We start from the raw sequence: 15,086 nt of genomic DNA on the forward strand, positions 1-15,086 counted from the left end.
CTCGAAACCCAACAATTTTTTCTTTGTTTTTCTTAGCGCGTTGTGCAACCGTGCAAAGGTGGCGTGCACGGTGCGCCAGACTCTTTGTCGAAAGCGTGGGTGGACGGGTCGCTTACGGTCTCACGGTTGGACCCAGTGCTCGTCGTTGTCGAAGCACCGGTGTAGATTGCATCCTGAAGTGTCGGCGGAGGCGATACCGCGCAAGCGTGGGAATGGCGCGCCCATTTCTGGCTCGCTGCAAGTTTTATAATGTCGCAGCACGAAGAACCTTGGCCGCTGAGCCAGACGACGAGAAACGTGAGGTCACCGGAGCGCGCGACGTCGGCATGGCGTAGCTTTCCGTGGCCTAGACGAAATAACATTGCCAGCCACTCAACTGAAAGTTTGAGGTGAGACCAAGGAAGAGCGGTAGCTGTATCGGCAACGACGACGTCTGCTGAGCTGTAATTCGCGAAACGTTGCCAAATGAGCTACGTTAAGCTCGAACAGAATTCCGGTCTGTTCACGCCTTGCGTCCATTTAGACGACGGCCATTTACCGATGACGACAAGAGGGAACAACCGGCACGACGTCAACGTTGTACACAATAGTACTGCAACGACCAAGCGGTAATAACGCCGCTGACGGCTGGCATTAAGACGGATTAACTGTTGTCCTAGTTGGCCTTGCGTAACTGTTTTGACACTAAAGCTTCAATGCGGGCAACGGAAGCGCTGTTGAAGCTTCTGCAGAATACCAGGCTAGACGAACGGCTCTAGTAGGGCCACTTTCTAATATACATAAGCACTCACCGCCTCTCTTATCGTCATCACCCATCCCAGTACTTTCGCTCCCCTTCCCTCTTTCCCAGTGCAGAGTAGCAGAATAGAGCGCGCTAGCTCAGGTCGACCTCTCTGTCTTTCCTGACTATAAATTATATCTATCTCTTGAGGCGAATCACAGCTGAAAACGACGCATGCATAGACATGGAAAGCTGTTGGTAACTGATCATTAGCAGAAAAGTCTATGAGAATGCGGAATACGCTGGTACGAACTGGATCTTTTATGACTGAAGGAACCACCCCTGGTGAGTCGCCAAGAGGGTTACAACTTTATTGTGGAGACAGTCTCGGCGTAGTGTAATAATCCGCAATAATCCAACAATATATATCTCAGAAAGGCCAGATGTGCGCAGCCATGCAATTTATCATTGCCTTTGTTGAGTTCAGTTAGTCCTTCAAGCAAGCAGCACAATCACTGGGAATAGTTGGTTCATGTTAATTTTGAGAACGCACTGGCTGGAAAGAACAACCCGAATAAAAGAGACATACACACAGCTATGCATGACAAAGCGGGGTTAGCAACAGTATATTTTCCAATGCGTTGTCATATTTATAGCGGTAAATATTACAGGGTCTCTTAAGATCTCTCGTAAGAGGTGAACTGTGAAAGCCTACTCTTCCTCCTCTTATCATTCGCCTCTTCTCTTTCTCTTCTTTCTTTTAGCAATATTACTGCTCACTACTAAGCATTTTTAGTCATCTGTAATCAATTGTGGTCATTACCAGCCGGCGTCAGACATGTTGGTCATATCATAGTAATTAGTAGGCATTATAAGTCATTTCAGTCATTATTAGTAATTACTAGTAATTAGTAAGCATTTTTAGTCATTTTTAATGAATTTTAATCTTTACAAGTTGTCGTTAGGCACATTGGTCATTTCGTAGTCATTAGTAGTCACTACAAGCCGTCGTTAGACGCACCGGTCATTTCGTAGTCAAATAGTCCTTATAAGTCGTTACTTGTCATTATTAGTCTTTACTAGTCATTATTAACCTCTACCAATCTCTATTATAACGTTATCATTCACTAACTGTCACTATCAATAATTTTTCATTCTTTAATCTGTCTTCATATGGCGTGATGACGCTTCGGCGGACACTCCGGCGGTAAGGTCTGCTGACACAAATTTCACCATGAGCCTAGAAAGGCTTTCGCCTTAAAAAGTAGGTTGTTATGTGAAGGAGAAGGAGGGTGGTATTCCATCTTTCTTTTTGCACCCCCCCCACATTATATATATATGTGCACCAAAAACTAAACAGTTGCTAGCCGCGCTTTGTCCTTTGTCCTGTCCTGCGACCTCCTCGAGATACAGAGTTGGTCGAAATGATGTGCCGCTGGCGACACACGCACATGGTGCATCAAAGCCAGCAAGGATCCGAGGTGGCCGCCGCGTCAGACGATGCCGAGAGGAATTCTCCGGGAACGCGCCGCGGTAGACGAGCTCTGCAAGTGTCACTTGAATGTCGGGCTTGAAGGGGGCATGGAGTCCTAGGGCGACAGCTTGGTGAGCTTCGAGCCAGGACAAGTCGAGGCGGCACATAATGGCTGCTTTGAATTGCCGGTGAAAGCGCTCGATCATCCCGTTGGCGCAAGGTTGGTGAACTGATGATCCTCAATCGTTCAAATCCGGTGGCTAGCCTGAGGACCCTGGAGAGCCGCTGAGTCGAACTGCCGTCCTTGATCGGTAGCGATGCGACTATGGGTGCAGAAATATATAATACATCTATTTATAATAACATGGTTATTCGTTTATATGTTACGTGCATATTGCGTTGTTGCTTTTGGACGATGCACGCGGGCGCCCAGACGAAGACGAACTGCTCCTGGGTCTCGTGCAGTAGGCTGACCTGGCTAGTGCTGCAGTTGTTTGTGTGAATATACGTCGTAAATAGCCTTCAGTATTTCACCGCTTGTTCACGTAACGATACTGAATGTCGAAAATCACAAAGATGGCGTTCTCGACGGTAAGTAAGAAAAAGATAGGTTTCCTAGAGAACGTTGGCACTGACGCCATCGTGGCCGCGGTCTCGTAGGGTACTAGCACGTCGAGAAGCTGCGTAAACAAAAAACGCGACAGCACGACAGGCACGCCTTGCGCAGAACGTCAAATGGACGACAGCGATAATCCGGTGAAAAACGATCACGGTAAAACGCAAAACATTGTGCGCCTGATAATATGATACTCTGTAATCATGAAGCCAGCCATGTTCGGGTACTATCACGCTGAAAAGCTGCTCCTGTGACATCACTAGAACACTATATATAGCTTGGTTAGGGGCTCTTATCAAAATATTTCCTTAATCTTTTTAGAAGAGGTGAGTAGCCGCAGCTCTCACTAATATATCTTTCTTTCTTTTGTGTGTGTAGGGCTTTTAGCCTGCTAATACAAGGAGCGATACAAGGAGGACACATGGCCCCGAGTGCCGATGGCCTTGTTCAGAAGCTAGTATGTCGCTCCAGCTTTCTCAGCTATAGGCGACGCAAAAGCTCGCAACAGTGCGCCGCTAACGCGCCCAAGACAACCACGACGAGGGCTGTGCGCATGCCCATTTCATAAGTTCTTTCTTCATTATCTGGCCTTCTGAGAATTAAAAATTAGCAGTCCGTAGTGCCCGTGCTCTCCCGTCTTTTCTGTCCGTCGTGTTCGCGCCGCTGCAACAGATTTTGCAAACGTGGATCAACGTACACAGTTTCAAGATTCTTTGTGTTTTGCAGAAACTCGTACCATGCCTCTTCTAAGCGCAAGTGTGATGATCCTACGCAGCTGCGCACATGCTTTTGCGGCTGCCCCACGTTAAGGCTCGGAAAGCGGTCTGTGCACAGTGCCAAGAAAATGGGGGGGGGGGGGGGGGGGGGGTTGAGAGGCAGTGTCTTAGGCAGGCGCCGACCAAATGCCCGATGGCGGTTGAGCCGAATTAAAGCTCATTCTTGTTAGAACACCAACAAGGCATACTCGCTGCAGTTTATAATACGTACTCGTTAATAGCTATCTCGTTTAACGTTAATTTACGAGGCATTGATGGAGAGTGCTTTTGCCGCGGCATACAAACGCCCTTCGTAAGAGCTTCGCTGAAGCACGGTACTGCATGCTTCCGCGCACCAGCTTCTGCACGCGTCGCAGTTTACGCAGCGTCGCACCTTCCAATAGTGGGGCAGGATGCCATATTGGAGGACGCCGCGGAACTTCTAAGGAGGAACACGGTTTCCGAAGGCGACTCACGTTTGCGCGCTGGCGTCGTCGACGATTTGCATAACTTGCGCGGCGGTGGAGGCGGCGGTGGTTGGCGGTGTTAGCCACCTACCTCCCTAATGACCTGTTGTTCCCCACAGGGAACACTACGTCTAATTGCGTTAGCTCGCTTCGCGTAAACCTGCGGGTAGTTGTGCGAAAGGTTTGCTTACCGCTAAGGGTGCGTAGGAGGCGTACTGCTGTTTGCTGTCACGTTCGGTTGACGGACCATCAGTGCCCTGCAGGAACAGCGAAACGTACGAACAGAAAAACTCGATCCCGATTTTTTCAAGTTCCGCAGTCATAGGCTACACGAATGACGCCTCCTATTGTATAATAACTGCGAACTGAAATATATGAAAGTGAGCAGTTCCATGTGCGCGTTGGTTGAAATTCGTCTCGCTTACAGCACACGCACCTGCACACATGTATGACAAGCCACTTACAGCACAAGCACACCTGCACACATGTAGGAGGGCCACAAATTAAGAACTGTTGCATTTATCGAGAAGAGAGAACAGAGACAAGAGAAGGCAAGACTGCGCGCGCAGACACTCAATCTAATGGCATCTTGGGCTGGTCGTTTCGCAGCGCTCGAGACCGCTTTCGCGAGCAGCGTTGTCTGCGGCTAGTCGAGAGAGCGCGCCTTGCGCTCGTCGGGTTCTTTTTCGATCGCGTTCCTCCCGCGTCGAGCACACTCGGGTGCTCCGAGCCCTGTTTTCGGAGCTATCGTCGAGATTGAGAGCGTTTTCCGCGACGTCACAACACAGCGTCGCCGCTGTTGGCGATGGTCCACCGTAACCTAGGCCACTGCACGCTGGTGTCTCGAGGAACGTTCGTCCCATTGGCACGTCCGCTGTTTTTGCCGGCATCACGCTACTTTAGCTATGTCTGCTGTAGTCGCGTGCTTTTGCCTCTGCCATTTCTACCTCCGAGAAAAAGTCGCACGTACGAGTTGTGTGCTTGACCTCTGACTCCGAGTTCGAGGAACGCCGGATCTGCCAGAATCCGATCCGGAGGATGGAGGCGACCAGTCGAAGATGCCGTCACTCATCTTCGCTCCCTCCCCCCCCCCCCTCAAAAAAAAAAAGAGGAAAAAAAATGTAGACGGTACTCACACTAAAATATCCAAGTTTTTCATAATACGGATGGAAATATTCCACAATTCTTCGTGCTTCCGGACTTGTATGCCTTTTGTCACACATGTGCGCCCAAATAATGGGAGCGCCTTGTCATGGCAGTAGCGGTGTGCGCCGCTGCCATGACTCAGCGCCTGCTCTACCAGCCAATTGCTGCTGCAGGGGCGACGATCATTCCCGAGACAAAGATCACGGTTCAGGATAGCTACCGCCGGCCGACGCGTCTGGTGACGAGTAACGCGAAATCTCGCGAAAGTGCTGTCGCGTCGCAAGACGGCGTGCGCGTCGCGCGGCTGCCCGTTTCTCTTGCGCTTCGACGGGAGCCGCGATAATGAGAAGATCTGGCCTGTCGTGCGACGAAGCCGCTCGTAGATTTTCCACTAGGCCATGTTTCTCGAAAGGTATTACGCGTGAACAAGCGTCGTCGGCAAGTCTGCTCCATGTGATGGGACAACTGCATGGGGCAGCTGGGGCCGGCACAGGAACTTTCGCAAATAGCGGGTGGTGGAAGGTACGCTGTCTTGCCTTCTTTGTTTAGGGATTTATGAAAGTTGGTAGTGAGAGCAACGTTAGGCTGCTGCAGTAAATATGGATGCAGGTAATTAAAGAACGGACAAAATTGACATTTTCTAAATTCATTTTTGATGCCAGTTAACCAAATGGCATGATTGCCCTAATATATTGCTCAATATGGCCTTCACTACAAAATATAGACTTGAGTTTGGTTGCGCATTTTTCTCACACACACACAAAAAGAAAGAAAACCCAGCTCGGCAGGGAAGTCAGTGCCAGTGCATCCAGTGCAGCTTGTTCACATTATTTGAGCTGGGCATGCACGCAGTTCATCTTATGAAAAAAAAGTGACACGACTGTATACTAAGTGAATATTTAATTATACTCTATTTATGAGGGCGCACTAGAAAATTTCTAGAGCATCCTTCTACCAATTCTATGACAACTCATGAACTGCAGCTTAAAGACAAGTTGAACTCATCTTACGCAGCTGTTCTGTTGCTACTGTACTCAGCGGGCAATTTCTATTTCTAAAGTACGGTGGTCAGATGCTTTCTTTAACGCCATAGTATTTGAGGCGTGTAAGAAGAAAGGTCGACATTGAGTATGGGGAATGCGTGCTTCGTCCTTCTGTTGCAAACAGTGATGTAAACACAGCTCTCCACGTCGGCCTATCAGAGCTCATTAAAAGTTCTGATATCAAACAGTGCAGGACAAAATCGGACGGCGAGCTCTAAGGAGGCATAGAGAAGAGATGAGAAAAGCATACGTTTTTTATAGGCTGCCTTCCCGATTTCATCGAAATAAAGCAGCTTTCCGAGTTCGACATAACAACGTTGTTTGAAAGTAGGCTATTTCTGCGTGACGGTTTCATTTCAAAACAAAGGTTGACTGGAGCCTTACACGACATGAATGTGCTTTTGGAACAGTTGGTTTGCGCAGTGTACTTTCCAACGTAGAAACGGGACAACGAATTAAACAAGGCAGAGTCGCTATGACCTCGTAGTAAACCAGCTCAGGAATTAGCGGGTCTGCGTTGTCAATTGTATTATCCCATTCCTGCGCTGGAAAATAGTATTATAGAACATTCTTATGCATTCTATTACATTCTATTATGCACATTCTCCTGTTAACGTCGAATGTGCAGCGACTCTTGGGTAACGTATGTAGGCAAATGGGGTATCACTCTGCCATTTTTGAAAACTCATGTCTGTTCGAAAGTGCGCAAATGTTAGGCGTTCTCAGACACAAGTGTTGCTACGGCTCTTGAAAAGCACCAACCTCTATGACCGCTGGTGAGTTACGATGAACGCTGGATTGTGCGTGTGCCAGTGCAAAGTGCGAACTTCACTCTTCTCGTCTTCAGTCAACTAGCTTTCCCCTGTGCAGGGTAGCCTACCGAGCTAAGCATGGTTAACCTCCCTGCCTTTCCCTTGTGACCCCTTTCTCTCAGACGCAGCAGCGAGATCACCCCCCCCCCCCCTACGTAAACGTGGACACAAATCCTATTTATTAAATAATACAGTGCTTGGAAACTTGTTTAGAAATATACATCTATATCGAGCACGAAGGAAGCTACAAGCCCGTAGTTCTGACAGGACTTGCAGAGCGCTCTGTCCTGTCTATTTGTTTTTCGAGTCCCTGAGCTGAAAATAACACTAGTTGTATGAACGATTTGTGGCCATTAAAAGAGGCACGGCTGAGACCTGATTGGCGTGCCCTATTGCAGAGGTAGCACTTGCATGCTATATAAGAAACGGCACGTACAAAATAGCGCGTCCTTGTGTGGCGTTGGCAAGTGCATGACGTGGGCTATCTAAAGGCGAAGAATGCCTTTCTCTACGGGCGAAGTTTGCGTCACGAAGTCATCATTGCTTCGCCTACGAGGCGAACGAGTGCGAAGGAAACTTTCAACTCGCCCTACGCAAGTCCGTCAACACGATCATATACTAGCACGTTCTGAACGAGTAAATCTATTTACATTGCAGCAAGATTCATCATTGCAAATATTAAAAAATTTAAATATTTCAAGGCCTACAGAGACAAGCGGGAACACAGAATAGCTCGAGATAACAGATAAGTACAGAATAGAAATGTTGTATTCCTAGATTTGTAGTTTCTTATGTAATGGTTTGCTTCTTTCATTCGTGATTTCTTTTATCGCTTTTTTGCGAGTCACTAATATGTGTCAGTACTTGCAAATACACGTCGCCTTTCAGAATAAACTAGCCAGCTTTCGACAGGCATGTTCTTGTTACCGGAAGCGCCTGGCTTCCAACTTTTCCTACTCATTTCGCAGTTTATACAGGCCGGTCAAACTCAGAATATTTTGTGTCCTTCCAACTACGCTTAATGATGATCACTGCAGGGCCCGATCGACGCGATTCGAAGGGCTGAATACATACAACCTTCTTTTTTTTTCAGTAAGATATATAGTTACGGAAAATGAAAGCTTGAAGCTGGTGAAATTCCCCGCGTACCATGCATTGGGGGCACGTTAAAGATCCCCAGGTAGTAAAAATTAAACCTTAGTACCTCACTACGGCGTGCCTCATAATCAAATCGTGCTTTTGGCACGTGAAACTCCAGAATTCGTTCATTCACTCAAGCTTGTTCCAAAAATTTGGAACAGCGCTAAACGACAGCGCAAGAAAGACGATACATGGGCGCAGTGTGTTACATGTTGTGTGGTCCCGTCCTTTAGCGCCGTTTCATTAAAGCTGTACCAACAAGCTCAACTTGCAACCGTACTGCAATTTGTTAAATTTTCTTGGGGCTGAAAATGCAACGAAACTTTTTACTCGAGATGTCCCCTTCAAACCTTTTTCACTAGGTTACCATGGTTACTGCTGCCGGCTTTGCAATGACGCAGCGCCTACACTTGCGCGCGGTGACCGTCGCCGAGCTTTCTTTCTCTCGTCGTGACGCAGCGACTGCGTGAAGAGCGAGATAGCAACGCCGCAGGCAACCGCGTCGGCGTGGGTGCGTTGTGGACGAGACGGTATTGCCGCCGCGGCGGCATTTGGGTAAACGCCGCATTCGTTCGTTTTCTTCTTGCATTTTGATACGTGCAGAGCACTCTGTACTTCACCGTATTTGAGTACAGCAGCATAATTACAAGCCATTCTTCCTGTCTGCTCCCTGTGATGCACAACGCCACGAAACTTCTTCAATGTAAAAAGAACCAAAGGTACGACATCTCATTCGTTTTTTAGTCGTCGCTTAATGTCCATGACAGAACCATTAGCCTGTTGCAGTTTCAAGCGAAGCGTAGAACTATTTTGTTCGAAAGTACAAGGCTAATCACTTCGAGCTGCGTTTTGGACGCAGGTGGCTGGACTGCACGGTGCAGCTGAAGGGTATTTAACAAGATACACTCCAGATGGAGATATTGGGTTAGATGCTTTCTTAACGACGTGAGGTAGCGCACGAGCTCTACCACAAAGAAGAGGCACGCAGAACGCTTCACAGACGCCACTAACAACTTTACTGAATGGCCTTGAGCTACACTATAGGAGGCGATCAGTTTTAAGCTTTCTGGAATATTTAAGATCGCCCGTGGCATATAACATAATTATTGTCCTTGAGCTGGAGTATTCGAAGAGGCGGACATTACTATCACAACAAATCGAAACAAATTGAAAGAATTAAGAAATACAAATTATTTTTTACATTACCGCACATATTACAATGTGCTAATCGTGGCCGGCGAGTTTTCAAGACGTTTACACTTCAAGTTAATCTTCAGGATGATACCAGTTTCGAGATATCATTTCCCAAAGTGTAGGACGATACACATGGGGGTCCAGTTACTTTTGTGCTTCAATGCATAAAAGAAAATTTTGTTCAAAATTAAATGGGACAACAGCGCATTCTTGCGACGAGTTTGATGGCGCTTATCTCCAAACTGGTGTCATTCTGGAAATTCATTCCAAGTGGATATGCTTTGCCAACTCATCGGCTACAACTCGTACATTGTAATATGTGCCGTAAAGTAATTAGGAAGTTAATTAGTTAATTGTCTAAACTAGGTGTATACGTGTTTTGATTGGTCGTGCAAGTTTTTTCCGCCCCTCTCAATAATCCATCAAAAGGACTAAGCTTACGTTATCTGCAACAGGCGATTTTTGAAAATTCCGTAAAAGTTAGAAATGATCATTCCGTATATATTCCTTCCATTGCGCAGATGAATCAGCCACAGTGGACGTGCTACAGAGGGCGTTTATCGAAAAGGATTTGTAAGACCTAAAAAGCTGTTTCCCGCGTTATACAAAACTACAGAAGTCAACACATGCATCGCTTTATTTCGTGTGTGTGTGAGTGAGAGAGAGAGAGAAAGGAATGCTTGCAGAAGTTCACGAACTATTCTGTCTTTGCTGTTACCCAGAATCTTTACATCACGAAATCTAGGTTGACAAGAGCAAGACTTACAGTGTGCAGAAAGATGCGCAGTCATGTCTTTCCTCAGGTTACACACTAATAACAAACATCGTTCACGGCCACTGTTCAATGAAAAAGATATTTTAAAATGTCTGCCGTGCTGGGTGGTGACGAATACGCGTCACACGGGTCCTTCGAGCGCAGCAGCCCAACGAGACGGCGCAGCATGTCCAATAAGTTGAATAGGGAGAAGCTGTTTTCACAACTGACCAACTAACCCTTCTAGGGCGCTGCTTCTGCACTGCTACCTTCAGCGACGTCACACGTCACATGCGCAGCAGATTTCTAGACTTTTTATTTTTTGTTCCCCGTTTGCTTCACTTGAGACGAGTGTCTCCCGGGCACGCATTCTTGCGCTGGCTCGTTTGTTTTGCTCCACGTCCGTTCTGCTTGTTTATTTATAAACTTAGTGCAAATCGCATACGCGTGTCGACAATGAGCGATAATGTTCATGTTCAGGCACCCATTCTTACAAGACATTTGCAGTAGTTAAAACATGACGATGACATTTTGTCTGGCTGCTTAAAATCGTACGATGAGCTGAAACAGCTGGAACGATCACTGACTGCTGCTGCAGTTCCCAGGAAGCAGCGTTTCAGGTAGGGTTTCCGCGCGTTGCCGGCTCCTGAAACACGCGGCAGCCTCCCTGAAAAGCTGCTTTATGGAGTTGCCGGCAGGCGGCGAGACAAGTTCACGATTGCGCCATCGCGGAAGCATCTCGCATCGCCATAAGCGTAGGCGAATTTGCTCTTCTTTGTTTAAGAACCAGGCAGTTAATAGGGGCAAGTGTTACACTGGACGACGTGGACTCCGAAATTCCATCCTTCTTCGAAATCGCTGAGGGGGTCAAGAATTGTCCGACAGTAAAGGTCTGCCTGGAGGTTACGAAAAGGGTTCTACTTAAATTGAGGACGATGCAACGAGCTATGGAAAGAAGAATGAAGGGGGTAACGTTAAGGGATAAGAAAAGAGCAGATTGGGTGAGGGAACAAACGCGAGTGAATGACATCTCAGTTGAAATCAAGAAAAAGAAATGGGCATGGGCAGGACATGTAATGAGGAGGGAAGATAACCGATGGTCATTAAGGGTTACGGACTGGATTGCAAGGGAAGGGAAGCGTAGCAGGGGGCGGCAGAAAGTTAGGTGGGTGGATGAGGTTAAGAAGTTTGCAGGGACGACATGGCCACAATTAGTACATGACCGGGGTTGTTGGAGAAGTATGGGAGAGGCCTTTGCCCTGCAGTGGGCGTAACCAGGCTGATGATGATGATGATGATGATGATGATGATGATGATGATGAAAGGTCTGCATGCTGGTGCGCAATAAGAACGTGATGACAGCCATCGCCTTGCCAGTCTAGTGTTGCTATATGTAAAGGAGATGGAGATGGCTCGCAAGACGGGCTATTTTGTGGAGGCGTGGATGAGTGATGAGAGAGCGGAAGTGGGCAACGGGAGAGAGCATCGGCGTCTTGGTGCTTCTTTCCAAACCTGCACATTATGTCGAAGTCGTACTCTTGTAAGTGAATCGCCCAGCGCCCAAGAAGACCTGATAAGTTCTTCTGCGAGGAGAGCCAGCACAATGCGTGATGGTCTGTAACGGCCGTGAAACGGCAGCCGTGTAAATATGGGCAGGATTTTTGCACAGCCCAAACAACAGCGAGGCATTTCTGTTCAGTAATTGTATAATTTTTCTTTGCTGTGGACAGGCGACGACTGGCATAGGCAATGACTCGCTCGCGAGAGGTATGGTCACGTTGTAATAAAAGAACGCCTATGCCATGACGCTAGCGTATAAAAATATGCATGCCATGTATGCCACGCTGTCTGGATGCCATTGTAGTGGTTTTTTTAGCTGGATCTATATATCGGGTTATACATAACATGAATGGCATGACATGCATGACATGGCATGCGTGGTATGCATGGCATGGATGACACGCATGCATGAGATGACATGTAATACATAACATAAACATCACCATCCCAGTTCGACAAAAGAGCCCGACTGCATAAACGCCTCATAAACGACGCGTCTCACCCTTGTCAATAAGTTGCGTTGCTGTATTGCCTTAATGTTGATCTCATTAACGACCACAGTCATTGGGAGATGGGTTCTGCCGCATTTTTTATTTTGGCCCTCCTTGTTCTTTTAGAATATTGCCGAAAAATTGGCGAACTAGAAAAAAAGTCAGGAAATATATTTGTAACGTTTATCTTCGCGATAGAAGCACAAATTCAAGATTTCTTAACTGCAGACAGAGAGAGAGAAGCCACAAGGGAAAGGCATGGAGGTTAACTAGACTGAGCCCGGTAGGTTACCATGCAGTGGGGAAAGCGGAAAGTGGATTGAGAACACGTCTAAGGCGTACAAAATTCAAGTTTTGTACATTGATCTGAGTCCTAACAATAAGCTGGTAATACCTGAAAAAGGAAAGAAAATTAACCTATACATTTGTCTTAAATTGTAAACTGATTAAATTTGTCCAGTTCAGGCAGCTTTCATATTTGCTGTATCTGTTTTAAAGTGCAGCTCTTGTGCTCCCGTTCCTGCAATGTGGCTGTTTGGGCGTGTTGGTAAGACATGACTAAGAACCTAAAATGCACAACCAGACGAGAACGGTGAAAGAAGGCGGGAGAGACGCGAACGTCTGGTTGCGCCCTTTAAGTTTTTAGTTCTTTAGCCCGTTCATGCGTTTAGCGTAGGCTTCCACCGGCGTCCTCCCTAGGCGTAACCGAGTGAACGAGCACAGCCAAGGATGGAACTGCGAACGCGGAAAAGCAGCGGGGGATGAAAGACGGCGATAGTGAAGAGAGCGCGAGTAGGAAAACGGAGGAGGATGGTATGGCGAAAGCGTGAGAAGAAAAGCATAGTGCCGCGCAAGACGGGCTCTGCGGCGACGACCGCTACGAGATGGCGCCAGAGTAGTGCGCCGGCGTCTGTTAACAAATTGCATGCGGCGAGCGCGTCTACCGTTACCATATACGGAAACAAAGCGCTGCGTGAGCAGAGGGCTGTCTGTGGCGGCTGCTGTGAGTTGCGCCCACGCGCTGCCTCTCACCATCTCCCGATTAGCGAGGCAGTCGCGCCACATTTCGCTCCGTTTGCGTTGTGCCGCACGAGACAGATTGTCCGTGTCATTCAATAGAGAGTTTTAGTTTAGGGGACGCAAGCGGCTTGCGTACGCAAGAGCTAGGGGCCATGGTACTGCGCATGCCCAGACCCCTACGTGCGAGTGTGCGCATGCGCAGTACCGTCGCCTCTAGTTCCTGCGTACGCAAGCCGCTTGCGTCCCCTAAAGTAAAGCTCTCTATATAGCGTATAGAGCGGCACTCAAATTTCGCATTAGGGAGTATCGTAGTCGTCGGCGAACTTCTTTCATGCCGAGTTACAAATTTGTGAGCTTAATGCTGTATTTTCTTTCCTATTTACCATTTATGGGAAACATTTGTGAATACTGCGAGACTTTAAATTGAATTCTTTGAACAGTCCGCAGAATTTGACTTTACTTTTAAATTATACAAATTTCGTTCAAATCAATTCAGTGGATGCCGATACAGACATACATTTCTTCCGCGTTTCACATGCAATTGAATAGAATAGAAATTGTTAGAGATTTCAAAATAATTTATTACTTTTTTGTCTTTTTACAGTCTTATCAACACTTATTCAGGCATGCGCATCGACGTTTGCGGCACTTGTGGCTATACGGTGCACGTGATTCCAAAGGTGTGTTCTTGCATGGTGATTGTTCATTGTATGTGTTGCGGTGGTCTTCGTTGTAATGCATTAGCATTATTAGGGAACTTCGCGCACATTTCGGGGGCTGTCTAACTTGTGCCTGTGTACATGGGACAAGTTCCGGAAACCAGTATGTTCCCAACTATCCTATTGGGCATGCCCGCTTTATTATTATTATTATTATTATTATTATTATTATTATTATTATTATTATTATTATTATTATTATTATTATTATTATTATTATTATTATTATTATTATTATTATTATTATTATTATCATCATCATCATCATCCTAATCATCATCATCATCCTCATCAGCCTGGTTACGCCCGCTGCAGGGCAAAGGCGTCTCCCATACTTCCCCAACTACCCCGGTATAAGGGAACGCAAAGTTTCTTTATGGTATCTCCAAATAAAAAATCCGTATATATGGTGCATTCATATAAACCTGATTAACTATGCATAATTTATCGGGCCGAAGGGTTCATGTAAAAACTAACGGTCAGAACTGACCGATGCCGAAGCGAAGAAGGCACTCGAAGAACCAGAGCTACTGCTTGCAATACGCCAACTGCCTTCTCTTGTGTCATCCGCAAAGCGACAGAAAAGCACTGGGACAATCCAGAAAATCACCCCAGACTCAACCTAAAGATTGGACCCTAACATGAAATTTAGGTTAACACCAAAGATGCAGCTCAGCTGTGCCAGTCTCTAGCACAGACTTGGGCTGGGGTGGCGTTTACGGGCGGGTGCGTTCAACTAATGCGACGCACCGAGTCTCCAGACTGTGAGCTGCGCATGTGGCTGTACGCAGGTCGTGTGCTGTGCGACTGCGCTCAGTGTGCGGGGAAGAGCGACCAAAGTTGAGCAACGATCTTACGCGCTTAGACAGCCCACTGTTGTCGGATGACGTTATGTTAGGCCCTTGGCGAGACGTTAAATCTACTTTTCAGGCCATCCAGGCCTTACTTGATTCTTTAAAAAGCACGGGCCTGGACTGTAGGGCTTGCCCAGACCTAGGCGCTTGTTATATATTCTAAAGCCTCTTCCTGTCGTCATCGTCACCCATCACACTTCTCTTTCTTCCCTCTTTCTTTCCCTCTTCCCCCAGAGCAGAGTAGCTGGTTGGAGGAATGTATCTCAGGCCGGCCTCTCTGCATTTCGTATCATTAAAGCTTTCTCTTTGTTTCTGGCAGA

At 47.0% G+C, this 15,086-nt stretch overlaps 1 protein-coding gene and 1 long non-coding RNA gene across 6 annotated transcripts in view; one reads left to right on the forward strand and one right to left on the reverse strand.

The window, feature by feature from the left end:
- Positions 1–5,349, reverse strand: part of LOC129388128 (uncharacterized) — a 156,188-nt gene extending 150,839 nt beyond the window's left edge. For all 3 annotated transcript variants that reach the window (XR_008615156.2, XR_008615158.2, XR_008615157.2), the window contains exons 1-2: positions 5,170–5,349; positions 4,225–4,290 (exon numbers count right to left, since the gene is read on the reverse strand). This is a non-coding gene — a long non-coding RNA (uncharacterized lncRNA). The remainder of the gene's footprint in view (positions 1–4,224; positions 4,291–5,169) is intronic.
- A 128-nt stretch (positions 5,350–5,477) lies between these two features.
- The window catches only part of LOC126545157 (uncharacterized), a 221,138-nt gene continuing 211,529 nt past the window's right edge, over positions 5,478–15,086 (forward strand). For 2 of the 3 annotated variants that reach the window (XM_055078266.2, XM_055078267.2), the window contains exons 1-2: positions 5,478–5,701; positions 13,798–13,873. In XM_055078266.2, coding sequence (XP_054934241.1) covers positions 5,522–5,701; positions 13,798–13,873 — 256 coding nt within the window. In that variant the 5' untranslated portion in view covers positions 5,478–5,521. The remainder of the gene's footprint in view (positions 5,702–13,797; positions 13,874–15,086) is intronic. The other variant, XM_050192919.3, reaches the window with a different exon arrangement.

Source organism: Dermacentor andersoni, chromosome 10 (assembly GCF_023375885.2).
Source record: "Dermacentor andersoni chromosome 10, qqDerAnde1_hic_scaffold, whole genome shotgun sequence".
NCBI lineage: Eukaryota > Metazoa > Arthropoda > Arachnida > Ixodida > Ixodidae > Dermacentor > Dermacentor andersoni.